A 26073-nucleotide genomic window follows, 5' to 3' on the forward strand; every position below is an offset into this window, starting at 1 on the left:
TGGACACTTGAGGAATAAAAATGCTTTAAGATGTGCATGATCAATTCACATGTGAAGAAAAAAGGTTCAGTGTCTGTTTTGATTTAGGTCTGTATGTTCTTCTGTGTCTGGCTTGTACCAAGTAATGACAATTCCTTCTGGTACTCCATAAATACACACAATTATTAGGTGTCACTTACCAAGTGATATTAAGCTACATAAAAATAGATAGCATAAAAGAATAGAATTATAAAATAAAAAGAAGTCATATGTAGCTAGTGAAAGCATCATTGTAGATTCTGCCATATAGGTAAATATATACATACATAAGCCTGGGATCTGTTGTATGGCATACATGAATTTGTTACTTGCATACATGAAGGTAAAACATTCACATACATAAAATAAATAAATCCAAAAACAAAGAATGTAAGCAGTTGTTAACCCTTACAACGAAGGCTCAGGGAACATGATGGAAGAGGTGTAGTAAGACTGTAAGAGCAAGCCTGGCATGAGATACTGTCTCCAAAACATGGCAAGGGCACCACACCTGTGAAATCTCAACAATATGGTCCCCTAAATGAGACTTGTATAATGACCACACAAGCTGCCATGTTAATATGAATGCTGGAAATTTCACAGGGCCCCACCCCTATACATGTGCATATAAGCAACACTAAATGAACTAAATGAATTGATATTTATGTATGTATAGATATGTAGCAATAATAATTATAGAAGAGATAATGAACTTGAGAGGGAATGGAGAGGAATATGGGAAGAGTTGAGAGATGAAGAGTGGTAGGAATATATGAAATTCTAAAAACTTTAAAAACTACACACACACACACACACACACATACCAAGGCTAAAAAGTCTTTGAAAGGGAACCAATAATAAGAAGCGCCTTGCCGTACCTGTGTATCCAGTTTTGCACACGCAGTTGAATCCCCCAGGGAAATTCTGACAGACAGCCCCATGCTTGCAAGGGCTGGGTAGGCATTCGTTGACGTCTCTCTCACAGGCTCTCCCAGTGAAGCCATCTGGGCAGCTGCATGAAAACCCCCCAACTAAGTTGTGGCAGGTCCCCCCATTGTGGCAAGGGGCTGGAAGGCATTCGTCAATATCCACTTCACACCAGCTTCCGGTGTAGCCCGGCACACACTTGCACTGGAAGGGCTGCAGAGGCTCGTTGGCCACAATGGTGACAGGCAGACTCTCCTGGATCTTCAGTGCAGAGCCCACAGCAAGTCTTCGAAGGCAGCTGCCTCCGTTCTGACACGGCCCATGAATGCACGGGTCATGATCCACAGATTCCACCTTCACTCCACTCTGACGGAAAAGGATCTCTTTGATGCTTTCGAAGAAGGTGGCTACCCCGCTGGGGTTCACATACTGGTTATTACTTCGCCTCACTGCCGCTAAAAGGAACGTTCTATTGTTCTCCTCGTAGGCAGTGTAGAGCTGCACTGCTGTGCCCAAGCCTGTAAGCTGGGAACTGGCAATGCGCAGGAAGTGAAGGTAGTGGTTTGTCAGGAAGTCCTTGACTGTAGGGACGCCAACGCGGAGCAAGATGCTGTTATCTATCGTAGCATTGGAGAATCCTACAAAGAAAACTCGGATATTGTTGGTGACTGCACTATGAACCCCGTCGCTGCTGACAACTGTCAGATCAAAGGTGCCATCCGTGGATCTGGGCTGGGAACTCAGGTCACAGCTGCCAGCTGGGATGCTGAAGAGGCTGGTGACTCCTGAAGTGAGGGAACAGTGGAAACTGTCTAACACATCCGGATCCTGGGGCTTCACAGAGCCCAGGGTCCCGCCAGGAAACAAGTTACCGTAATAATTAACGAATATCTCCACTGTGCGCGACTGTGAGGGGTTGTCGTTTTGATCCAGAACAGTGATGTGTACGGTTCCCGTGGACGACATCTGAGGCGCCCCAGAGTCCCTGGTGACCACAGACAGATAGAAGTCTGCGATCTGCTCTCTGTCGATCTCCCGGGTTGTGCTCAGAACTCCCGCGGTGTTGAGACTGAAATAGTTGGCGGCAGGACCTGTGCTCAGCAGGTAGTAGTTGAAGGGGCCTTGATTTGGGGGGAGGTCGGGATCTGTGGACTGCAAGGTCATCACTAGAGTTCCTGGGCGTTTGTTTTCTAGAACTTCCCCTTCAGTGGCAGTCAACACAGGTCCATTATCATTAATGTCTTCCAGTGTAACTAACAAGGATGCACTTCCTGTGGCGGAGGGGGTCCCTGAGTCCACAGCCAAGACAGTGAGATTATAAACAGGCAGGCTTTCCCGGTCCAGCCCTGAGGTGACTGTAATCTGCCCTGTCTGTGGATTAATGGAAAAGGCACCGTTTTCATTCCCTGATCCAATGAAGTATGAGAACCTGCTCCAGCTAGGGATGGAGTCTGAGTCAAAGGCACTCACGAAGGTTACATGGGTCCCAATGGGGACCCCTTCACTGATCTGGACTCTGTAGGTGTTTAAACTAAACACTGGCGGGTCATTGGCATCCAGCACAGTGATGTTCACAGTGACCTCATCAATGTCTGCACCCCGAATGCTGCCGAAGTTTTTGGCCAGCACCTTCAAAGACACCCTTTCTTCTTTTTCTCTGTCAAGAAGCCCAGACACATAGATCTGCCCTGTCATCTTGTGGATCTGAAAACCCTTCTTCCGGCTGTTTCCAAAGATCAAATAGTGCACTTCTCCGTCAGCACCCATGTCCCTGTCACTGGCAAACACCTCTCCAACAGCAGTCCCCTTAGGAGCTGCTTCTGAGACCTCAAAGTAGTAGAGCTTAGAAACAAAACGAGGCACATACTCGTTGGTCCCCTTCAACTGGATGTCAACCGTGGCAAAGCTGCACTTCTCCTCATCGGGGACATTGAAGGCTTTCACAGTGAGGTGGTAGCTCTGCTTGGTTTCAAAATCCAAGAAGCCTTGAGTGGTAATGACCCCAGTGTTGGGGTCAATGACAAACAAGTCACTGTCTGATGATTGCACAGTGAATGCAATCACAGCATTGGCTCCAGAGTCAGCGTCTGTTGCGTTTAGGTGAATGACAGTGGTCCCACTTGGGGCATTTTCCATGACAGTTGGGAAAAACTTATCAGGGACAAACACTGGAGAATTGTCATTGACATCAATCACGTTGACAGTCAGGCTACAGGAGCCAGTTCTCGCCACCCATCCCCCATCCGTGGCACTAATGGTCATCTCATGCTTGGAGCACAGCTCGTAATCCAGAGCTTTGGCTAGCGTTAACACACCTGTGGAAGAATTGATTGCAAAGATGCCCTCTTCATTCCCCGAAGAAATGGCATATCTGATCAAACCGTTCATGGCTGTGTCCCGGTCTCTGGCGGAGACCGTTCTGACCACAGCCCCAACACTGTGGTTCTCAGGGATGGTGGCGCTTATATGGCTCTGAGAGAATTCAGGTGTGTGGTAGTTCTCTTCAGTGACTGTGATGTGAACAGTTGCTTGAGAGGAGAGTGGAGGGTTCCCTTTGTCCTTTGCTGTGACTATGATATTGAAGTTCTGATTTAGGTCGGAAACCAAGGGAGAGGCTATTGAAATCCACCCAGTATCATTGTCCAACTTAAATTTCCGTAAGTGGTTCCCATTAGATATGAAATATTCCACTTCAGAGTTTAATCCAAAGTCCTTGTCATCCACTGCAGTCACTTTGATTAGCTTAGTGCCCACTTTAACATTTTTGGTAACTGGAGTAAAGTATTTATTTTTGAGAAACTGAGGCGGGTTGTCGTTGCTGTCCACTGTGTTGATGGTAACTGTAGTCTCACTGAGTAAGGAAGGGTTGCCTCTATCAGAAGCCGTCACAATGAAACTATGCCTATTGATGTTCACATTACTGAAACCACTGACGTTTTGGTATTTTAACACTTGCTTATTGAAAATCTCTCCAGTGGTGGCATTGATTCTGAAATATTCTGACTGAGATTTTATGAAATAAAACACTTGTCCATTTGATCCTTCATCGGGGTCTGTGGCAGATACTTGAGTAACTTTGGAGCCAACCTCAGTAAGTTCGGGGCAATCCAAATAATAAGAGGGTCTGCTAAATCTTGGTGTGTTGTCATTGATGTCTGTCACGAATATGGTGACATCTGTACTTACAGTCCAGCCAGAATCGTGTGCAGACACTCGGATCCTGTATCTGTCTGTATCTTCTCTGTTTAAAGGTCGGCTGATGACAATATCTCCCGTGTTGGGGTTGATTGTAAATGGAAGACTTGTATCCGCTATGGAATATCTACTGATGGCATTTATGCCAATGTCTTCATCAGAAGTTGTGACACGGGTAACTGTATATCCCAAGGGGGAGTTTTCAGAAACATAGGCACTGAATATCTGGGAAAACCTGGGTGCATTATCATTTTCATCTAAAATGTTAATGATAACTCTTACTGAGGTGCTCTGAGAAGGGGACCCTTTGTCTGAAGACTTCACAGTGAGCTCATAATGAGACATTTTTTCTCTGTCTAGTGGCCGAATGCTTCTGATTTCACCCGTGGCATGATTTATTGCGAAACTGTTCTCCTTGTTGCCATTCACAATCTCATAGTCTAGCTGTCCATTGGGCCCACTGTCCTTGTCTGTTGCTGAAACTGTAAGTATTTTTCGAGGGGATAGGTTTTCCAGGATGTTGGACACAAACGGGTCTTCTCCAAAAGCTGGAGCATTGTCGTTGATATCTAACACGGTGATATCAAGTTTCTCATAAGAGGAGAAGGGAGGGAAGCCCCCGTCTCGGGCTTCAATCCAAACAACATATTTTTGTACCTTCTCAAAGTCCAAAGGCTGGCTGATGGACACCTGTCCTGTTAGAGGATCAATTTGGAAAGCGTTGCCCAGGTTCCCACTTGCAATGTAGTAGGACAAAGTTTCTCCTCTTAAAGAGGACCCTGTGATGGTGGTGACCAGTGTGCCTACTGGCTGGTTTTCTGGAAACATGAATGTTTGTTCTTTGGCTCTGACTTTGGGGAAATCAGCCTTGTTGGAAAACCTAACAGTCACTGTAGTAGCATCTGTCTTGGGGAATGAGCCACCATCTTTCACATGGACAGAGAATGTCACCTCAGAAGTTCCACTTAGTGGCCCGGTTGCCATGATTGCCCCCCTCAGGGGGTCAATGTGAAACTTTTCAGAGTTTCTACCTGAGAGTGAATAATGAAGTTCAGAATTGGATCCAATGTCCTCATCGGTGACGGTGACAGCAAAGACAAAGGAACCTGCAACAGAAGAGGTTCTCAGTTAAAACTGAAGGGAATCCTGGGAACCCTGTGTGCGGTTCCCTGGTAAGTATGAAGTTGTGTTGCTGCTGGCTTGTCCTTTCCCCCACTTCTGGAAAGAACAGTATCAACTTTATTGTCTTTGAAGTCTCCAGGTCAAACCTGGTTAATGACTTCAGAAACTGGCCTTTGATTTTTCTCAGTGAGCATCACACGAGGTGCTAAAAATCCCTTAAGAGAACCATGGTGAGGACTGACTGGCTGATTATCTGGAATCTAGGCACAGATCATCTCTGCACACAATCTTCCAACAGACACTCTGCCAGGGACCACCCTCCTGCTCAGGGAGAAGTGTTCACCACTCCCCAGCATCTAAAACACCATTGGGCGGCTCCTAGTGAAAACTTGTCAACACATATGCTCCATCCCCAAACGCTGCTTATTGGGTCACTATGGCCTTTATTTCCTGGCAAAATTCTGTCATCTCTGAGCTACTAACAAATAGAGATAAGTATGTGTGTATACATATATGTGTAATAGGCTTAAGTAAGTATAAGGTAGTAAAAATAAAAAATGAAGTCATGGACTCAGTTTGGATTTCAAGAACCAGTCCCTGGCAGGATGCCCTTGAAACAGACTGTAGTAGAAATATGCAGAGAGGCACCCAGCGGAACAGTTTTAAAGATTAATATCTCATTCAAAAACCTTTCCCCACATCTCCACAGAAGTGTCTGTGACAAGAGTGAAAAGATAGAATTTCTTTAAGAGCCCATGAGGTCTGGCTAAGTATATGAATACCATGAGGTAAAGGTGATCGTGGTTAGAACCTCCTTTTGCCTAGAGGAGTCTCTTCTGTGCACCCACAATGCATGGGTCAGAGTCATGTAGTTAACATCATGCCAGCTGGAGTTTTCAAATGGAATATATGACTTCCTATTTGCATTTCATTTCTATGGGAATCTGGCATACCCATTTATTGATTTTTGTTCATTCAACTGGTATCAGACATTCTGAAGTTAGTAGGAGATCAAAGATCATGCAGAGAAATACTGAATCCATTCATTTATTCTTCTAATAAAATACTTTAAGGAAAGAAGATAATATTACTCTTATTTTTTTACTGTTTATAATTTCATCAAAATTACAAATGGTAGCATATCTGCTTAGTCCCTGAGAGAATATACAACTATTTACAAAATAAAAGATAAACTAACTTTTTTTAAAATGTAAGAAGATAAATTCATGTTGCTGCCAAGTTGGCAGTTCCTATTGGGCTTGAGAACAGAAGCAGGACTAGAATGGAAAAATGCAATATTTAAAATTAGTTACTCATTCAAATTTTTCAAGCTACATCTATGAAGAGCTGGGGTTGAGTATTTATTTTCCTTCAACAATGAGGGAATTGGTGTAAGTAAGAAGAGTATGCCCTCCCTTAGGAACTAACACAAATGATATGTTAGAACAGGGTCATCACTGATGATAGAGGGAGATCTGTTCTACTCATTTAAAATGTTGAAAAAGCACTGTAAGAACTAAAACTAGGGAACTGTGACAGTTGCAAAGTCCTATGCACAGCTAATCTGGACAAAAGAAAATGATTTAAAAGGCAAGAATAAGAATTCTCTTCAGTTTCATTAGTTCTACAATTCACACCCTAAATTTCAGAGGATTTTCCAGATTAGACTGTATTATATGTCTTTTTGCTCTGTTCACAAAAGGTGTCTGATAAGCTACACACACCTCACTATTGAATTACCTGGAAGAGTGGGAGATGGGATGTGTGTGACATACGGGTGATGTTGGAACCGGGGTGGGTTGTCATTGACATCAGTCACTGTCACAAGCACACTAGTAGAACTGGAGAGAGACTCGGGAGACCCTGCGTCACTGGCAACCACAACCAAAGTATAGTTATCTCTGGTTTCTCTGTCCAGTAATGCGCTGGTGATGATCTGTCCCGTGGATGGGTTGATGGTGAACTGTGAGTTTCCACCGATGATGCTATAACTGGGTAAAGAACAAGGTCACATTCAGATATGATGTCATGACACCCTACTTTCTACAGATAAAATTTTAAAACAGGCAAAAACATAGATATTTAACAAAAAATTAAACACACAACAATGAAAAAAATATCCAGATAGAAAATAGTTACTTGAAATATTCTGTGGCTGTCACATAAGCAATCGTTATTCCAAAATGTTCACTGACCACAAGAGCCCTGCAAAGTCCTTAGGAGTCTCCAGACTCTCAGGTCAGATCAATGCAAGACCACAAAATAAGCCTGCAGCATAGTTGTCATGAAAACAAGTAAGCTAAGAATCACAACAATTGCCTTGTTCTAACACTGGGGTTGATGGCCAGAGTCATTAGTGGATATTTTTAAAACACCTTTAAAAGCATTTTTCTCTCCTCTATCTATAATAAAGAGAATCACTTGGGGGATATTCTTTAAAAACAAAAAACTGGATTTGTAGTTCATTGGCTATCCAGCACAGCAAAAGGGTTGTTTGCATATAGAGGTATAGAGGTATTCCTGCATCCATGTTGCCTCACTCAGATAGCCTTGCTGCTTCCCTGCCAGGGAAGGATGACATTTTCCTGGACAGTTTGATACTAAACAGATCAGTTAGCTCTCAGGAGTTTTCACTGAGTGCAGCTTCTCCATTTTCTCCAAAGAGGAGACTGGCTACCTGTGTCTGTTCATGATTTTGTGTCTGAAATGGAATCCAGCATTACAGTCAGAGAATCAGCCTGACTTGAAAGTTCACAGAACAATCTACACTCCATAAACTACAGATCAGAGAAAGTGGACATCTTTAAAAAGCTTTCTTCTTTATGCAGGATGCCCTCTTTGGAGTCAGCACCTCAGTTTGGCCATGTGAGCAAAGCAGTGGATGATGTTTATAGAAACTGCAGTGCAAGAAACACACACCTCACATCACAACAGCAAAGTGCATACTCTATAATACACCACAGCTTGAAGCAAATGTCAGTTTTTCTATACTATTTTAGGGATATGATGAATTTTTGGAGTTCATATTTATAAAGAATAGAGGTCCTATAAAACTGAATAAGAAATATGATAGAGAAGGCATTTTGTTGAGAACTTAAAGATATATAAAATAGTTGATATTGTTCAAGGCTTTCACCTTTTTTGTATACATACATGCCAGAATTAAATCCAAATCAGAGTAAAATTTATTCTATTTGTTAGAATTGGAGAATCTTGTAGCAAGGTATAACTGCCACCTCCTTTACACTTAAAATGTTTTTCTTTAAGTAAAAATGTCAGAAGTTTATAGACAAAATTCTAAAAACTATCAAGCCAAGGCTTGTGAAACACTCAAATGAACTTGCCTTTTTGAGAGTTTCTGGGGGACTGGGTCATATAAGCAAGTGATTCCTACTCTGAAAACTTATATCAGCGACCATAGACATTTTCCAAAATTTATTAGGAAAAGAAGTGATTTGTTCTGCTATGAACATTATTGAACAGTTTAACAGCAGCAAAGATCAAGGCTCAACCAACAGTTTCCTCAAATAAAAACCCACTAAAATATATGAATAGCAAAAATGGAAGAAACTGAATTTCAATGTATTCTAGGTGGCGGAGAATAAGGAGCAGTTGAAAGACCAAGAATGCCCCAGCTGCTGCAAATTTAATTAAACGACAAAGGAAGCATCTATTGTAAATCATGGGTTTATTCCATGCCATCTAACATAGGATTGCCTGTAGGATTGTTTAAAAATAGGTAATATATATAAACTTTAAAATAAAACCATCATATTTATATGATTCCTGTTAGGGACTTTATTAATTCTGAAATGCATGAAAAGGTTATTTTAAATATGAAGTATGGTGTAACACCCATTGCTTGCTAATTTATGCTTCCAAGTTGAGAAGAGAGAGAGCAGCACAAGCCTGTCTATAAATAGACTGCCATATAAAGCCTGTGCCAGGATTTTGACACCTCTCTTATTTGAGGTTCAGTTGGGTTCACAATACCATGAAGACTCTTGGGCTTCTGGGATCCTCAGGGACTGTTGGACACTCAGGATGTCATTGAACCGTTTAGTGGTGTTCTTTTAATAGTTGAATGTCTGTGCTGTTCCATAAACATTTCCAGCATGTGATCAATGTCTTACTGTGTTGCATGCTCTAGGAAATTTCTATATTCTTTCCTTGAAATGCAAAATAATTCTAACCGTTTAGTTTTAGCCTTAGACTTTTTGTAGATGAAGCATCTAAATCTATGGGGAAAATCTATGTACAAAGAAGTTCATGAGCTACAAATAGATGGTCTAAATGGAAGGGAGGGAGGGAGGAGTGAGGGAGTGAGGGACAGAGGGAGAGAGAGAGGGAGGGAGGGAGGGAGGGAGGGAGGGAGGGAGGGAGGGAGGGAGGGAAGGGAGGAAGTCAAGCCATATCTGATTCCTAAAGCAAAAACAAATTATTGGCCAAGGTATACCACTGTTGTATATGGGTCAACACAGACTGAGTTCAACACGGAACAAAAAAAAATTGGATATCTGTTTCCTGATTGGTGAATAAAAAATTCATGATTGTCAGTCATCTGTACAACCTGAGATCATTCTCATTTAAAATCTGACCCCAATGAATCGGTTTGGCTGCTTAGGCCTTCTCAAACTTTCTCACCGTCAGTAAGGTAGGGAGCACACACTACTCTTTATTTCGGTCATTGTGAGAATTACATGGGATTATTTCATGAAAACACTCAGCACAGAAACTGAAATAATCCCTGCTCTTAGGATTACTCTTAGGGCTACTGACAGGGAGATTGCCGAAGAGTTCAAAAGCAGTCAAGGCTTCACAGCAAGACCCTGGCTGGATACAGACAAATAACATGCTCACTGTAGAGTATGAGAGTCATTCAAGGCATGGAGCCTACTCTTACAGGGCTGCATGCGAACCTGGGGCTTCACACAGGCTAGCATGCAGTGCTCTATCACTGAGCTGGACCCCAGCCCTCAAGGCATTTCTGCACCAATTTTCAACCAAGTTCCACAGTCACAGAAAGGCGTCCTTGAGTGACTCTTCACACGTGCTGGAGCGAAGCAGCAGTGTGCCTCAGCTTCCTATACTAATAATAATCTGTGGGTCAGTCGCTGAAGGAATCAGTTTGCGAGTGCTGAGCCTCGGGCTGAGAATTGAAGCATTTCAGACAGTTCCCACCACCCACCAGCAATGTGCAAGCTACCCCCTTTGGAGAAGTTTTCCCATCAACTGGTGATAAGGAATTATAAAAGCACTAAACTCCAGGATAGGAGATCTCTCCCAAAATCTCCATCAGAAAATTATTGAGCAGCAACTGAACAGAGGACTTTGACCTCCCAGGAATTGGAACAATGTAAATTATAGGACTGGATGCACACACACACACACACACACACGCACGCACGCACACACACACGCGTGTGCGGGTGGGGGCCGGGGAAGGTGTAAATGAATAAAGACTCGTAATTTACTCCAAAACTCCTGCTCCCCTCCAGTCTCCTCACTTTGGTGACACTGCAATGGTCTTTCTGCCCAGGTGCTCAAAGCAAAAGCCCCTGCACTCCATGGCACTCCCAGTCTCAATCACGTCTCCCATCTGGTCTCTCAGTTTCCCTTTCTCCAGTTACGCACAGGTCACCTTGGCATATTCTTGGATCTCTATGTGACTTAGTGCCTATGTAGTCTCCGTGCTTCTTTCTGCAGAGGTTTGGGCCTTTCTTCCTCCATTCAAAGTGAATATACAAGTCTGTGTTTGCACCTCAACTTTAAAACATTCCAACAGTTTCCAATATGCAAATGAAATTTAAAGATCTTAATTTTACACCATAACCCAAAAGCTCCTAGATTGCCTAAAAGTTTTTGCCCCTAACTCTCCAGCCTCTTCACTCTGACCCCGGTACAATTCCCTTCTTAGATGTATCAAACTCATATCTCTCCCACTGCCTGATCCTTCTAACATACAGGCACCTGACAGAGGTCATCCGCTAAGTTCTTGGTGAGGCCTCTGACATTCACAAGGCCTTGAGGACATCTTCATCTGCATCTGCTCTCCCCTTCTCTGATGGTGCAGCATCATCTCTTCCAGAGGAGGCAGTAACACTTTGGTCCTGTAGTTTGCAGCATGCACTATTGCATGCAATGTCTCAAAGCAATTTGCAGGTTGACTGCTTTGAATTACTTTCTTTTGGCTTCACATACTATATTGGCTAATGGTGTGACTTGATTGGACACAGAGACTGGAGGTTGGGAAAGGATACCTTTGGGTGAGTCTACAGGGTGTCTTCAGAGATCAAGAAGAACAGAGGTTGGAGCTTGTAGGGAGAGGTCTACGTACCCATAGCAGCAATGACCATGCCCGTTTGGGTGTATTCTCAGGTGCTTAGAACATATGGGGGATAAAAAGAGCTAGGGGGAGGAGGCTCTTTCTCTTTGGGTTCTGATTTCGGCCTGGAGAGCAGCGTGCGGACCTTTGGTTCTCAGCTTTCTTGGCTTCTCATGTAAGTGATTTCTTCCTCAATAAAATATCACAGGACATCCCTATTTTGCGTATCTTAATATTTCTGCATTAGGAGTTGTAGGCAGCGGGGCCTGACAGTGAGAAGTGAGTCCCTATGGGGTTGCCTTAGAAGGGTGTATCTTGGCCCTGGCCCTTTCTGTGATTCCTGCCTGCTTCCTGGCTACCATGAAGTGAGCAGCCCCCTTTACCACATGTTCCCACAGCTGTGCTGATCTCCTTCATCCCAGGACCAGAGCCACAGATCCCAGGTCAAAGCCTCTGCAACTGGGACCAGAATCAACCCTTGCTTCTTTCAAACCTCTTCTAGCAGGTACCTGTCATAGTTAAAACAGGGACTCGCATGGCTGCCATTACAAGGGCAAACTTTTAGCTTTTAGAGAATACCTCTCATCCAACTCTAATTGGGTCTTTCTCTTTTGTATTCAGGCACCATCATATATGACACAATCTTATAACATTGCATTTCAGTGACTACCTGACAAAGGGTGAAAGTTCAATGAAATCAGAGCTCTTGCCTTATCTGACACATGCTCAGACCAGCAACTCAATGTTTATTAAATGGGACTGAGTTCCGGGCCTCTTACACCCTTATCCCTGCCAGCAGAAAGAGAACAGTTTCCCAAGAGGCCCTTGTTCATGAGAAAGTAATAGTGAGTGGCAAAAATAAATCATTCTGAAAGCCATCCCATTTTTAATACATGTTATCCTTTTATGACAACTGTAAGACCTCTTCAGTTTCTGTCTTCTGACACACTGTGTTCTTATTCCCCTAACCACATAGCCCACACAGAATTGCAAAAATTTATCTTCAAGGGATAGCCCTGGAAATAGGGGAAAATTTTCCTTATCCATTTAGAATGCATTGGAAAGAAGAGAACGGGGCAGATGATAGCCAAACATTACACATTACCACTGTCTCATCTCCTTGAAGAAGTGTCCATAGTGCTGTACTCTGTGTTGCCAAGATTTATATAAAGAAACTTTTAAATGAAGAAAATGTGAATGTCAATGTTGGGGCTACAGCTTGTCTATAAATGACGAAAGGATTCAAAGTTCCTCCCTTCAGATCTGGGGTATATTCATCATACTTGTGAAGCTGCTTTGATCATAGAACTTTCTGGAAGTGATATGTGACACTTCTTGGTCTGCTCTTTCCTACAGCCAGTTACTGTCATCTAAAGTTCTTGAAACTCAGAGTCATCATATCAAAAGCCAACTACCCTGTTAAGGAGCAGAGTGATAACACATGGGTCTGTGAAAGGAGAGAGAGGGAGAATTAAGCCTAATCACCACCATCCTGATCAAGCACCTGCATGTGATGCCACCCTCATGCCAACATAGTATCACTGGGTATCCCCAGGCAGCTGCATGATGCAGAATCTCACACCACCATGCTGAACACAGAACATAAGATAGGGAGGCAGCAACAAACAGCTAAAGGAACCCCAACTGCCTCATGGATGGGCACTACAAATGATAAGAATGGAGATTGATATGCACAGCTTTAGAAGAAGCAATCATGTTACTGTCCAATTCTAAATTCCGGGACAGTTGTTTAGAAATAGGTCACATGAAGCGTATTGTATATTAATATGAATTTCCCATGCAATTAGATATCATTTTGTGCTAGTTTAAATATCAGATCTGGTGAAAAACTAGTTTACACGGTCCAGTGTGCATACCTGATGACAGCATTGGCTGCAGCATCTGCATCCGAGGCATTCACCAACAGGACATCTGTCCCCGTTGGGGCGTCCTCAGGAATTGCAGTAAAGTGCATGATACTGGCAAAGGTGGGGACATTGTCATTGATATCATCTACAAGAACATTGATTGTCCCTGTTCCTGTCAAGGCCGGGGATCCTGGGAAGAAAAGAAAACAAAGTCTTAATGTTTGTAGATGGTCACAATCATACATTTAACTACTATTTCCAGCTATAGACAGAATTGTGGGAGAAAAATTATAAAACATGGAAGCAACATTTCTAAACATGTAGACATGTGATTTGACCTCAGGTATGAACTGTATTCTCTTGATTCCACAAAAACACACTGGCATGCTCCAGTCCAGTTGCAAAAGGGAACAACACCCAGGAAGAGACACTACCCATAATGCATCTGAAATTGCATTAAAATAGTGAAAAACAGACTTGGAACAGTCTGCAAGAATGGAATTGTTGGCTGCTGACTGTGCAGTTCTACAAACTACATGATGTCTGTGACCATCACCACTAAAACCCGAGCATCCAATAAGACTCCGCAGGTATTTAAGTCCCTTTTCTGTATAATCAATACTTGCTTATACAGAGGAGAAAATCTTCAGATTATATTCCCGCAGAGTCTTCATGAAAGTCATCTTGCATATACTTTCTATTTACTGTAAGCTTGAAATGAGTCATTCCAGTTTTGTTTCAGCTGTTTTCACCATATAGTCAAAATTGAACCCTTAATCAAAGCTCCAAGTGACGAATCTGTGCTGCTCAAATTCAGCAGACTCATCTTATGGTGAATGGTTAGGATGCTGTGGCTTTGCCCTCGTAACTGAAGAGAAAGTCATCTCCTTTTGTTGTGCTTTCAAAACCATTTTCCAAATGCAAACTCTTCCAAATAAAAACAAAGGAGACACAATGCACAGCCTTTATCTAAAACAAAATGAAGCCCAGACTTTCTCCTTTTCTCTTTGCAGGGTTACTTGTCTCTTCTAAAGTGTCTTCCTCTGCAAGAAGGTCACATGGTCCTGTCTTTATCCCACCATGCTCTGAGATGAAAGCCACACTTCCCCCTTGCTGGTATAAGCTTCATGGAATAACTTTGTCACCAAAGGGCAATGTTGTTGCCTTCCTATGTTATTTTTTCTGCTGATCTTGTGTTTTGCTGATATTTATTTTGACACGTTTAAAATGTCTTTCAGATGGAAATTTGTGGCTGCTCAAGACATAAGACCAAACAGCTGTACTGGCAGACGTATAGGAACCGCAGTGAGCAGACTACAGAATTACATGATGGCTCTGGTGATCTGATACTTGGGTGTGTACAGGAAGCTAAACTGCATGTCAAGGATAAGAACCTTCACAGGCAGAAAAGGTGGACAGTTCAGGGAAGCACAGCCCCTTCCAGAAACTTATCCCACTGAATTGGGGCTGCATTTGAGAATTGATGCAATAAACTGTATATGTGTCTATGTCTCTCTAAATAGATATTTTATATTACATTGGATATTTCATTTATATTAAGATGTGTTAAAATTCGTGACCACAGAAATACTACCTGTCAGAGAACAGGTTTACACACAAGGCTGAAAATTAGCTCCCACTATATTCTACCTGTAATCCACTGCAATCTTTAAAACTGTGCTCTGTCTTTTGAATGGTTGCTCAGTGTGAAAGGCAGAAGGAAGAATATTCCACACACAAAAATAGTTGTGAAGGCACCCAAAGAAGCATCTCTAAGCATGGCATTAGACGCTCAAGAGCACACGGACATCTGAAACAGAACACTTCTATTGGGTCCTCCCATGTGTATGCATGGGTTTACAAAGCTAACATCATGATTGTCCCTGATCCTGTGAAAGAACACTACTGTCAACTCCCTTTTACATGTGAGTAAAACAAGGGACTTTGAAAAGCTAAAGTCCTAAGTCTTAGAGAGGAGCAGAGCCAAGATGGGAAACATAGGTTCCTTCCTGAATGTCTGCCCACAACTCAGCCATAGGTAGAAACAGCAACTGGGAGGATCACATGCCTTGACAATCTTTAAAAGTTGCCAGTGCTGTCCCCAAGCTCAGGGAACAAACTCACCAGGTGTCAAGGCAGTTTCAGCCCATGAGGTATATTCACTCAATAATCTTGACTCAGATGTAAAATATCTCACAAGTAACATTAAAGCTAAAATATTTTTAGGAGCACTGTTAGTGACCAATATCTGGGCTTCATTTCTTGGATGTTTAATTGTATTCAGCTGAATGAAATGAAAGGTCATAGTCTCTCTAATATTCACAGTCCTCTGTCCAACTTCCTTAAAATAGTCAACTAGAGAGTATCCATGCGTCTGTGTGAGCAAAAGGGCAGATCAAGGTTCCAGCAGCAGCAGATGGGGACACGCAGGAAGGCTCAAACTCTTTCATGGCTGTTTTACTGATTGCTAAGTGAAGAATAAAAATAGAACTTACCCGAAAGAGGCAGGAAACATAATACAGTGGATTAAATGTATTCCTTATTACTCATTCTTTTTATCCCTCAGACTTATTTTTACTTTATGCTCATTGGTGTTTGCTCACCTGGATGTATGTATACTATGTGTGTGCAGAGCCCATGGAAACCCAAAAAGGGCACTGGGTCTCCTGGAACTGGAGCTACAGAAAGGTGTGAGCTGAGAAATGACCAGGGAAATTCACAAGTAAGGTTACATCTTGAAGACTGTAAGATCCTGATGATTCACAGTATGGAAACCTAGCACAGTGATGAGTCATAGTCACCACCAAGTGTCAGTAGGGTCTTCCTTTGTCTACAACTGCTGCTGATGCTTTCTGAGTTAGTAGAAAACAGAAAGAATAGAAACTCTGCACATTCAATGCTGCTGTCCTCACAACCCAAATTACCTTCTTTTACCAGACAGTTTTCAAAGAAACATCAAGCAGAGTCAACGATGATACTGCTGGCTTGAGGAGTGGTCCCACGGATGATTCCAAAGCCAAGTGGGGCTACGTACCAAGCCAAGGACTCCTCTCAGGATGATACAGCCCACTGTATAACCATGTGTGTAATCCATCCCCTCAACTTTTATAGTGGGCAATTCTCATTTGAATACATATTACATGAAATGGATGCTGTTTTTAATCTTACTGGTATTCTGAAATTTAAAGGATTAGGTGGTTTCTTTTTTTTATTCAGACTACGCACAAGAAAAAGGACTTAACGATTCTTCCAACTGTCTTTTCTCCATTCATTAATCTGAGGTCGAACTATGGCATCCCTCCTGCTTGTATTTGCTCTCCATTGTCACCCTCATCAGCTTTCCTCTAACTTGGAAGCTGAGTGGGGTAAGAAGAAACTGTTACTCATCTTTGTAAAAGTCCACAATGAAGGTCCATGTGCCGACTGTTTAATTTCTTTTATTTTACATGTGGGAGTCAATGCTACAGACTGACCTTGGGCATGAAGGCTCAATGAGCTGAACACCTTAGCAGCACTTTTTTGTATGGCGGACTTCAGCCTAAGGCTGGGGTCAGAGAGTAAGACTGGGAACAAAGGCCAAAGGTTGAGAGATTTCTAACAGCGTATGCACAGAAGTCTGCAGCCCAGGAAAAGATGGAGTCTAAGTGTAGCCTCAACAGATCTGACAACGGTGCTGTGATAAAGCCAGATGGCCCCATCTCATCTGGACTCATTTATCAGACCCAGGCACAATCAGGGGAAGAGGCAGCCATAGAGACACACACCCAGTGGAGTGTGACCTAATGAAAGGGACCAAGTATACAAACCAAACAGAAGGCGGGGTCTCTGGGACCAATAATTACGGGAGCTAGGACACTCGAATTAGAAGTCACGACAACTATAATCCAAAAGTCTAATTGCAATCAGTAATCAAAAGCTAAAGGAATTCCAGATTTCAATTTGTAAAATTATATGTGTAGTATAAAAACATGCATGTTTGTTTTATCTACACATGCATATGCACATAAATGTGTAAACATGGGTGAATTTACAAGAACTTCCTAGGTTTTGACAATATGTAGCAAAAGCTTCTGAGTCACATTTTCTGTTCTTGAATTTGGGAATAATTAAATATATAGTGTCTTTATGATTGGTGGCATTGTAAGCTCAAGCATAACAAAGTGAGGTTTAAGTGAGTTTAAAGGACTATTTTCAAAAGAAAATGGTTCAGACACGTGTCTTTGAAAAACATATATAAGTACAATAAATGAGACTACATCACTAAAGTCTACACTTCACACAAACTGAACTTTTATGTAAGCCCCTCGCCATGACACACATTTTTTCCCAATACGAAAGACTGGAGTAGAAGCAGAATTCTCTGTGTCTTGTTTCTCAGCAAAGCTGACCTGGTTCTCTCATGCAATGTACCAAGCTCCATGGGCTGAGCCTTGTAATGACATGTGTTGGATGCTATAAATTCTAGATGTTGTGCATTTGTCCCCGTGAGACCAGCCTATCTTTCTCATAGTCATCAAATCACCCCTGAAAATGGCCTGAAGTTCAGACACTCCAAGCTGACTTTAAGGGTTTGCAGGTTATAGTTACACTTGGATCCAGTGAGCACAGCAAATGGAATGCATGAGCCATTTTAAATGGGACTGACAGCTTCGAATCTTTGTAAATTTCATAACATATGGTGTTATGACCAGTTACTTGTTCTGTGAGCCTGAGTTAACAAATCCAATATATGCAGGTGGCTGTCACTTGACATGTGCTCATGCTTTAGGACTGTCGGTACAACCAGAATTCTACAGAGACAAGGGGAACAGAAAGAAATATTAATGTTCTACAAATGGCTATCCATGACCCTATGCCTCAGTACCCTGTACGAAGTGGTTAAAATCTTACCGCATGTGTGTTTTACAAGTATGTCTAAAATTTATAAAATTAAACAATGTTAGCTAAAAGTTTTATTCTGTCAAAAAGTGCATTGTGAAGAATTACTGTGTAGAGATGAAAACAGAAACCCAGACAACAAAACCATGAGACACCAGAGCTGTGTGTAAACACTGAACTTAATCGCTCTACCTCTCAATGGAAATGCCAAGTTACAGATTCACAGAATGGAGAGATCAAGCCATGATCTGCTGTGCATAATGTTTACCTTTGAGGTATGTAAGTTTTGTTTGACATTGGGAACAGACTTTCCTCATTTCAGGGTTAGAGTTTTCTTGTGTCCACAGCATTAAAGCTCACAGAAGAGTGACAGTATAGGGTACTTTGTTAAGTTTTAATCTTATGGAATGAAATGGAAATCCTAGGTCTGATTCAGTAATGTTTTTTGAAGTTAAAATTTTGTCTGTTTTTAATTTCAAGAAAATAAAATTCTACATGGAAAAAATTAAGATTAAAGACTAGGTGATATAAAGAGAAAACGTTAAATACATCAATTGTTATATGTTACTAAGAAGCGTGATACAAAGCCTCAGAAATGAGAGAAATAAACAATAATTTTGAAATTATCACTTTAATTATTAATTAAAATATTAATTACTAAGTTCCTGCCCAAAATGAAAAACTTGTTGTTTAGAAATAAGAAAAAAAGCATTATTCCAATGTAGCAGGCATCTTAGATTCAAATGTACAAGGAAACTCCAGGAAATTGATTTCTTATAAACCAAAGGAAACTCCACCACTGATTTGATTTTCATTATTAAAAATCTTCACCATAACACACAAGGTATCTTTTGTTAGGCATAGTTATATCAACAAAACGCAGCCTTTCAGAAATACTCAATAAAGCTCTCCTCGGATGTGTACGGTTGGTACAAATCACCCTAACCTCTTTGCTATCACAGATCCATTTGTGAGCCAATGACCTCCCCTTCCACTAAGCAATGTGATGAACATTATTAATTCATCATGTCCTCACCAGGAAGATGGCACATGGTGTTTGGTTCTTTTAGTTGTTTACTTTAAGTTTTGCAAACACATGTTTTCCTCCATTAAAACGCAACTCCCACCCTGTCTCAGAGTGCAGTCCACTCCATCTTTCAGCCAGATGATAAATGTTCTTAATTAGAAAAGCTGATAAGTGCACTTGTCCCCACAGACCTATTAATTATTCCAACTCACAGATAATCTGAAGTGGTATTTTGTGGCAAAATCTGCAGTCAGACTATTGCTCTCTCTTAGTCTCCAAAACTGTGAACAGATCAGGGATGAGGTATTTTATTTATGTTCAGATTAATTCCACCCCATCATTAAATGCAAAGCCACAACCTAACTGGCTATACATATGTATAAGGTACATCATACATGTCATGTCATGTTAGTATAATGTAAGCATACTAGGTACTGTATGAAACCCTTGAATGTACATTTCTGGATATGATGAGGATGGTAAATGCAAGACTATAATTTACAAGTAGACTCCCACAAGTGTTATTTTAATGATCTAGAATCATAAATATTTTCTTAATTTCTAAGCCATTGTTTTTTTAATAAAAATGTCAATCCCCACAGAAGAAACTCATAAATACTCTGTAGAGTAAATGTGGTGGATCAAGGTGGAAACAGTAGGCTCAGTGAAGAACTCGTCCCTAATGTCTTAGAAGTGCCCAAAATGAGCAGCTAAGAAAGACCACACGCAAGGGGCTTGACTCTAACGATCAGCCAGGGGTTTGAGTCTTCATTTTTAAATCATCAACTTTGAAAATTATATGTTAAGTAACTAGCTACTGTGAGAGTAAATGAGATGATGTGCTATGCATTCTTCATAGAAGTACCCAGGTGTACACACAGTTCATGCCTACAGAATGTCATCATTCTCTAAGCTGTACCTACCTGGCTATCTTCTCTGAAAAATGAACTTTTATATCCAGTAGCTACTTGGCTTATCTAACTGGATTTCTCATTGTATAACAAATAAAATATGTCTAAAAATAATTATTGATAATCTGCACTAAAACATTTCCTTTGTAAATCTTTAAAAATAATATTTTATTAAGTATTTGAAAATTTCTTACAACATATTTTGATCATATTTACTCCCCTACCTCAACTCCTCCCAGATCCCCCCTCACCTCCCTTCCAATCCAACTTTGCATTGGTGTTGGCTTAGTTGTTTGTTTGTTTATCTATGTGTGGTGCCCAACTACTCTCAGGTGTGAGGCCTGCCACGGACAAACTACTACACATCAAAGGAAACTAACAACAGCCATCAACTGTCAACAGCTTCCAGCTCCTTTCATGCTCAGACCCCACCTCTATGCTGGGATTTTTTCTGGTTTGAGCTTGCACAGGCCTTGTGCAAGCTGTCACGATAGTTGTGAATTCATATGTGCAACTGCCCTGTTATGTCCAGAAAACACAGTTTGGTAATCATCAGAGGATATTTAAGACAGCAATGAGATACAATGATCCCATATATGATCTCAAAGTTTCATCTGCTGCCTTTAGAATAGCACAGCATGCAGGAGGAAATGAGGGGGCCCAGGAGGAAATGAGGGGGCTGTTGTCATCCCCACTTGCACATGGGCTGGGGAGCCACTGTAGAGAGGACAGCCATGAAATCCCCTCAACAGTTTTGGACTTTGTTGAATCTGATCCCACTTACCAGTGAGCTTTATCTACACAGGATTCTGGATAAAGATGGTAATATTTTTCCTTCACTATATAAACATAGAGGGCTGGGAAAGAGTCACAACATTTACTATGGCAACTACTAAGCTTGAGAAATGTCTATCAAGCATGAGGCCTGATACCAATAGCTAATAACCCAGAACCTTACCTGATTTGTACAATAAAAATTATATTCCAGCATTAATATGTAAGTTGCAGGCAATGTGTCAAAACACTGTAGCTAGAACATTGAAGAAGTCTCTAATCCAAGGTTGAAAACTAAGGTTTGTGTAGTTAACTCTAAGGTTGGCTTTTCATTTTATAAATTAGCAGTCCATACTAAACTTTCAAATATACTGCACTGGATTATCTATTCAGGCTGTTTATTATACTTAAGACCACTTTTTAATTGGGTCCTTTGCTGTTTTGGAGACTTGCTTCTTGAGTTCTTTGTAAATTTTGGAGATCAACCCTCTGTCAGATGTGGGATTAGTGAATATTTTTTCCCATTCTGTGGGCTGCCTTTTTGTCTTGCTAACTGTGTCCTTTGCCTTACAGAAGCTTCTCAGTTTCAGTAGGTCCCATTTATTAATTGTTGATCTCACTGTCTGTGCTACTGGTGTTATGTTCAGGAAGCTGTCTCCTGTACCAATTCGTTCAAGTGTACTGCACTGTGATAACACAGTTGGCAAATCTTTCAAGGGAGGTTACTTAGAAGCAGGACATGTAACCCTATGAAGGACATTAGATGTGTCAACATCATCTCCTCAACCAGGAGATCCAGGATGGCTTTCATTCCTCTATGAGGATGCAACATAGGCACAGAAGGCCTTTACTCTGCTATATACATACTCAAGAAGAAATAAAAGCAAGCAACATATAACACAAATGCCAACAATCAACACATAAAGCAGGAAAAATGCCCATATCATTAACTGAAGATAAGCAGAGTGTCTCATTTAATTAAGCTGCAGCCTGTTCGGCATTTTAATGGTATAAGAAAGCTGAGCTGGGGCTTTTATATGGCCTGTTCTGCTTTAGTTTTTCAGTTCAGCCTCTCCCAGAAAGAAATGTCTAGTGGTGCCTCTCAGGAGCACTGGACAGGGAGCTTCTCCATGTATGCCTTGCAGACATTCAGTCAGTGAATGAAGGGCAGAAGCCAGGGCTTTAGAGCTCTGCCTGGTTAATGTACTGTGGCATCAATCCTAGCATAAGCTGCCGGCAGGTAAGAGTTTCAAGAGTGGAAAGCAAAAGGGATTTGCAAGATATAGAAAGAAAATGCCAGACATTTTTTCAGAAGAGCAGTCTGACATTTTTTTCTGATTTTCAAACACTACAAATTTAACAACATGCCATCTTAGATCTCAGTTCTTTCATATTTTTCTGAAATTTTTCATGTCACCTACTATTCCAATTGTTAATTCGTGCAACCAGCGTGCATCTTAGTTCCTTGCCAGAGATCTGAAGCCTGGAAAATAGGACTGACTGTAGATTACGAGACCTGATATCACCAGTGTTGATAGTTCATTGAAAGGGGGGCTACTTGTCCTACCAAACTTGTTTGGGGGTCTTACCTTCAACTCTGGAGGAGGGTAACGAAGGGCAATGGTAAAAGCCTGTATTGTTTTGAGTATTCTTTGGACTCTGTAACAACAACTCTAAGGGAGTCTTCCCATCTCTGCCACTGTGAGCTGTATTAGTACACAGCTCTCGAGTGGAGTATTATCATCCCAAGTAGAGTAATTTCATTTAAATTATTTAAACAAGACCTGTACACAGACACCAGTTAGTTTTCCAACACAGGTTGGGGGAAATCTTACAGGGTCCCTCCCCTAGATGAAGAGCTACAGGCAATGAATGGTTCCTGAGAGAGAGAAGATCAGCCTTCTCCGGGGACCAGTCTCTCAGAGGTTATCTGATTCCAGAGTGGTCAGCCCCAAACACACACACATATGAGCAACACTGAATCGATTCAGTGGGTTATATTCAAACATCTGTGTGACAATATTGAAAGAAGGGGTTGTATATTGAGCGAGTGGGGCAAGCACAGCAGTTGGGGAGAAAGAGGTTTAATACTTGAATGTAAAATTCTTAAAATAACTAGATGAGTATATGTGGAAATTATTTGGGCAGACAGAGGGTGTGATCATCAAGGTCATGACTGTCAATGGCTTGAAAATAGTCTAGTGAACTCTTTCAGTTTGCTTGTTGTTGCCCAGATAAACAGCGTGACCAGAAGCAACTTGGAGAAGGAAAGAGTTTATTCAGCTTACACTTCCATCAGAGAACAGTCTAAGGCTGAGGGAAGTCAGGGCAGGAACTCAAAGCAGGGACCTGGAGGCAGGAGCTGAAGCAGAGGCCACAGAGAAATGCTGCTTAGCGGCTTGCTATTACAGCTTGCTCCTCCTGCTCTCTTATGCCCTTCAGGACCACGAGCCTAGGAGTGGCACTGTCTGAGATTAGGCTGAATCCTTCCACATCAACCAACAATTGAGACAGTTCTTCACAGACATGGCCACAGGTCAGCTTGATCTTGGCAGTTCCCCAACTTACCCTTCCTCAGATGACTCTGGACCACCTGTGACAAGTTGAAACTGAGCTTACTAGGCACAGATTTTCAACACAAAATCTGTATGCTGTCTGTGGGGGTAGGAGTGAGTGACACTCAGAGAGTCTTCATTGGGGATTTTGCTACCAAAGACTCTAGTGGAAATTATTATTAAATTATTATGTACACTGCAGGATAGGAATAAAATTGGATAGCTTAATGTATAGCACATGGTTACACCTCACAGGAAGACCTTTATAGTTATTGTTTGTGATGGTCCATTTTTGTCCCCTGGAAAGGGGGTCTCAATGAGGAACTATCTGAATTAGGTTGGTTTTTCTGCAGGCTTGTAACGTATTTTCTTGATTCGGTTGACTGAGATGGAAAGATCCATCCAGACTGTCTGTCTGCAACACCATTTCATAGGCTGGGTTCTATACTGAAGAGAGAGAAGAGAACAAGCTGAGCACTCACATGCATGCATGTGTTCACACATTGGACTGTGGATGTAATGTGACCAGCAGCTCGGATTTCCTGCCACCTTGACCTCTGCACAAGGAGGGACTAGAAACTTAGAATTCTGAGACAAACCCTTTCCCCCTAAATTATTTCTTTCAGGTTCGTTTTTGTTGTTGTTGTTTTGTAGTTTTTTGTTTGTTTGTTTGGCTGGTTGGTTGGTGTTTTGTTGCACAGTCACAGAAATCAGAACTCAGACATTATTACACCATGTCACAGAAGATTGATAAAGATGATACAATACACTCGGATGATGGAGAAACCATAATTCACACCAGTGATTAGAATTCAAAAGTTCAGCTCTGCCCTGTGCTGTGTGTGATCTGGCTGTTCATCTACCAAATGACTTGGGAGTGAATAGTTTATCCTAATCCCCCTTTCTCAAACACTAAAGTCTTTGAATACCCTGAGCTCTGAGACCATGCTTCATTCTGGCTTTGTCATTCATGGCTATGTGACACTCAGCAAGTATTAAATACTTCCAGCTTGATTGCTGATAAAAGGGATGGTAATAAAATTCCTATACAGAAAAGGCTAACCTCTACAAAATTTTGCACTGATCGACACAGGTAGCCATAAAAAAAAAAACAACATTCCTTTACCCACCTGATATCCCCTCATTTTCTGTCGGGTCCATTGATGTCTCCAGTCCTTGGCAGTTTTTAGAAGGAAGGGCATTCTAGCCTATGTGGGAAGGTCTTTTTCTGCCATACCTCTTGGCTTGGAATGCTTCAAAGTCAGAAGTCTGTGCCAGGATTCTCTGTGTGCTGCTGTGCTCTGCCCACCACAGATTACCCCCAAAGTGCACTTCTGAACCCTATTTCCCTCCCACATGCCAGAATGTCCACCACCATTGGGACTCCTTCCCGGTACAGCAAGTTTTATGGAGACAGATGCCTTGAGGGGCTAGGTCCCCTATCCAGCTTCTGCTCCTGCCACTTCCTTTCCACAAACTCTATTTGTGTTTGTGAGTGTCTGGGGTTGACCACATGCTTCCAGCTCTAACAAGTGAAGACAGCTGAGAGGCTGGAGTATTTTAGCAATAAAACACTGGTCCTAGAATCAAACTCCCTACCAGTTTCCACTGAGTTCAGTCTCCCTTCTCCAGGGACTTTGACTGATTTGCACCGTCAATTTCTGCTGGTTTTATGGGAGGGATGCTTACACTTAGAGCCTGAGGGCTGTGAAAGATGCAGAACTGGGTCATGACAAACAGGTCTCAGATTACTTTGGATTAAGTTGCATGTGGGTGACACATTGCATTCAGTTCCTCGGTGTTTGGGATTTTGAAGCTTTGATATAATGGAACAAGGTAATTCATACACACTAAAAATAGAAGGGATAATAATTTTTCCCAAAAGGTCCAGAGAGGAAGACAGGAAGAGAAGGCAGGAACAGGAAGGGGAGAATAGTACTCAACTAAAAATGAGTGGCACTTCTTCAAATATGTCATTAACAGTAATTTCAAAGTCCCCCGCTGGTTTTTGAGTGGGGTCTAGAAACAGTACACTGAGTGCATGGAACTGATCATATTCAACAGGAATTTCAGCGTGCCATGTTAATATAAAAATTTTCACAGTAAAATGAGCACATTCAAAACATTTCAATTTTCCATAATGACACTGTATAGTACATGAATATCATACACATATCTTCATATGCTAATATACCCACATGTGGCTACATACATGTATCATGTCAGTTACCTGAGGTCACAGCAAACCTGCCTTGAACATTTCAAAAGATATTTTCTTAAATGCATCAACATAATTAAAACATTGGATACAAGAAAGTCATTCTCAGGAAAAAAGTATACAAAGTAATCATTCCATAGTTCATTATCTTTGTAACACTGAAACATTTAGTCATACATTCACTCAGCATGTATTTAACCAATTTTAATTCCATCAGTCAAGGCATACCGATTCTGTAGAAAGGTTAGTTATCTC

The 26073-nt window shown here is 41.6% G+C and overlaps 1 protein-coding gene across 1 annotated transcript in view; it reads right to left on the reverse strand.

The window, feature by feature from the left end:
* Fat4 (FAT atypical cadherin 4) overlaps nucleotides 1-26073 on the reverse strand; it is a 136140-nt gene that overhangs the window by 30171 nt on the left and 79896 nt on the right. Inside the window, exons 7-9 of the mRNA XM_005069688.4 lie at nucleotides 13465-13645; nucleotides 7003-7253; nucleotides 897-5246 (exon numbers count right to left, since the gene is read on the reverse strand). Coding sequence (XP_005069745.1) covers nucleotides 897-5246; nucleotides 7003-7253; nucleotides 13465-13645 — 4782 coding nt within the window. The remainder of the gene's footprint in view (nucleotides 1-896; nucleotides 5247-7002; nucleotides 7254-13464; nucleotides 13646-26073) is intronic.

This window comes from Mesocricetus auratus, unplaced genomic scaffold (assembly GCF_017639785.1).
Source record: "Mesocricetus auratus isolate SY011 unplaced genomic scaffold, BCM_Maur_2.0 Super-Scaffold_100011, whole genome shotgun sequence".
NCBI classification, from domain to species: domain Eukaryota; kingdom Metazoa; phylum Chordata; class Mammalia; order Rodentia; family Cricetidae; genus Mesocricetus; species Mesocricetus auratus.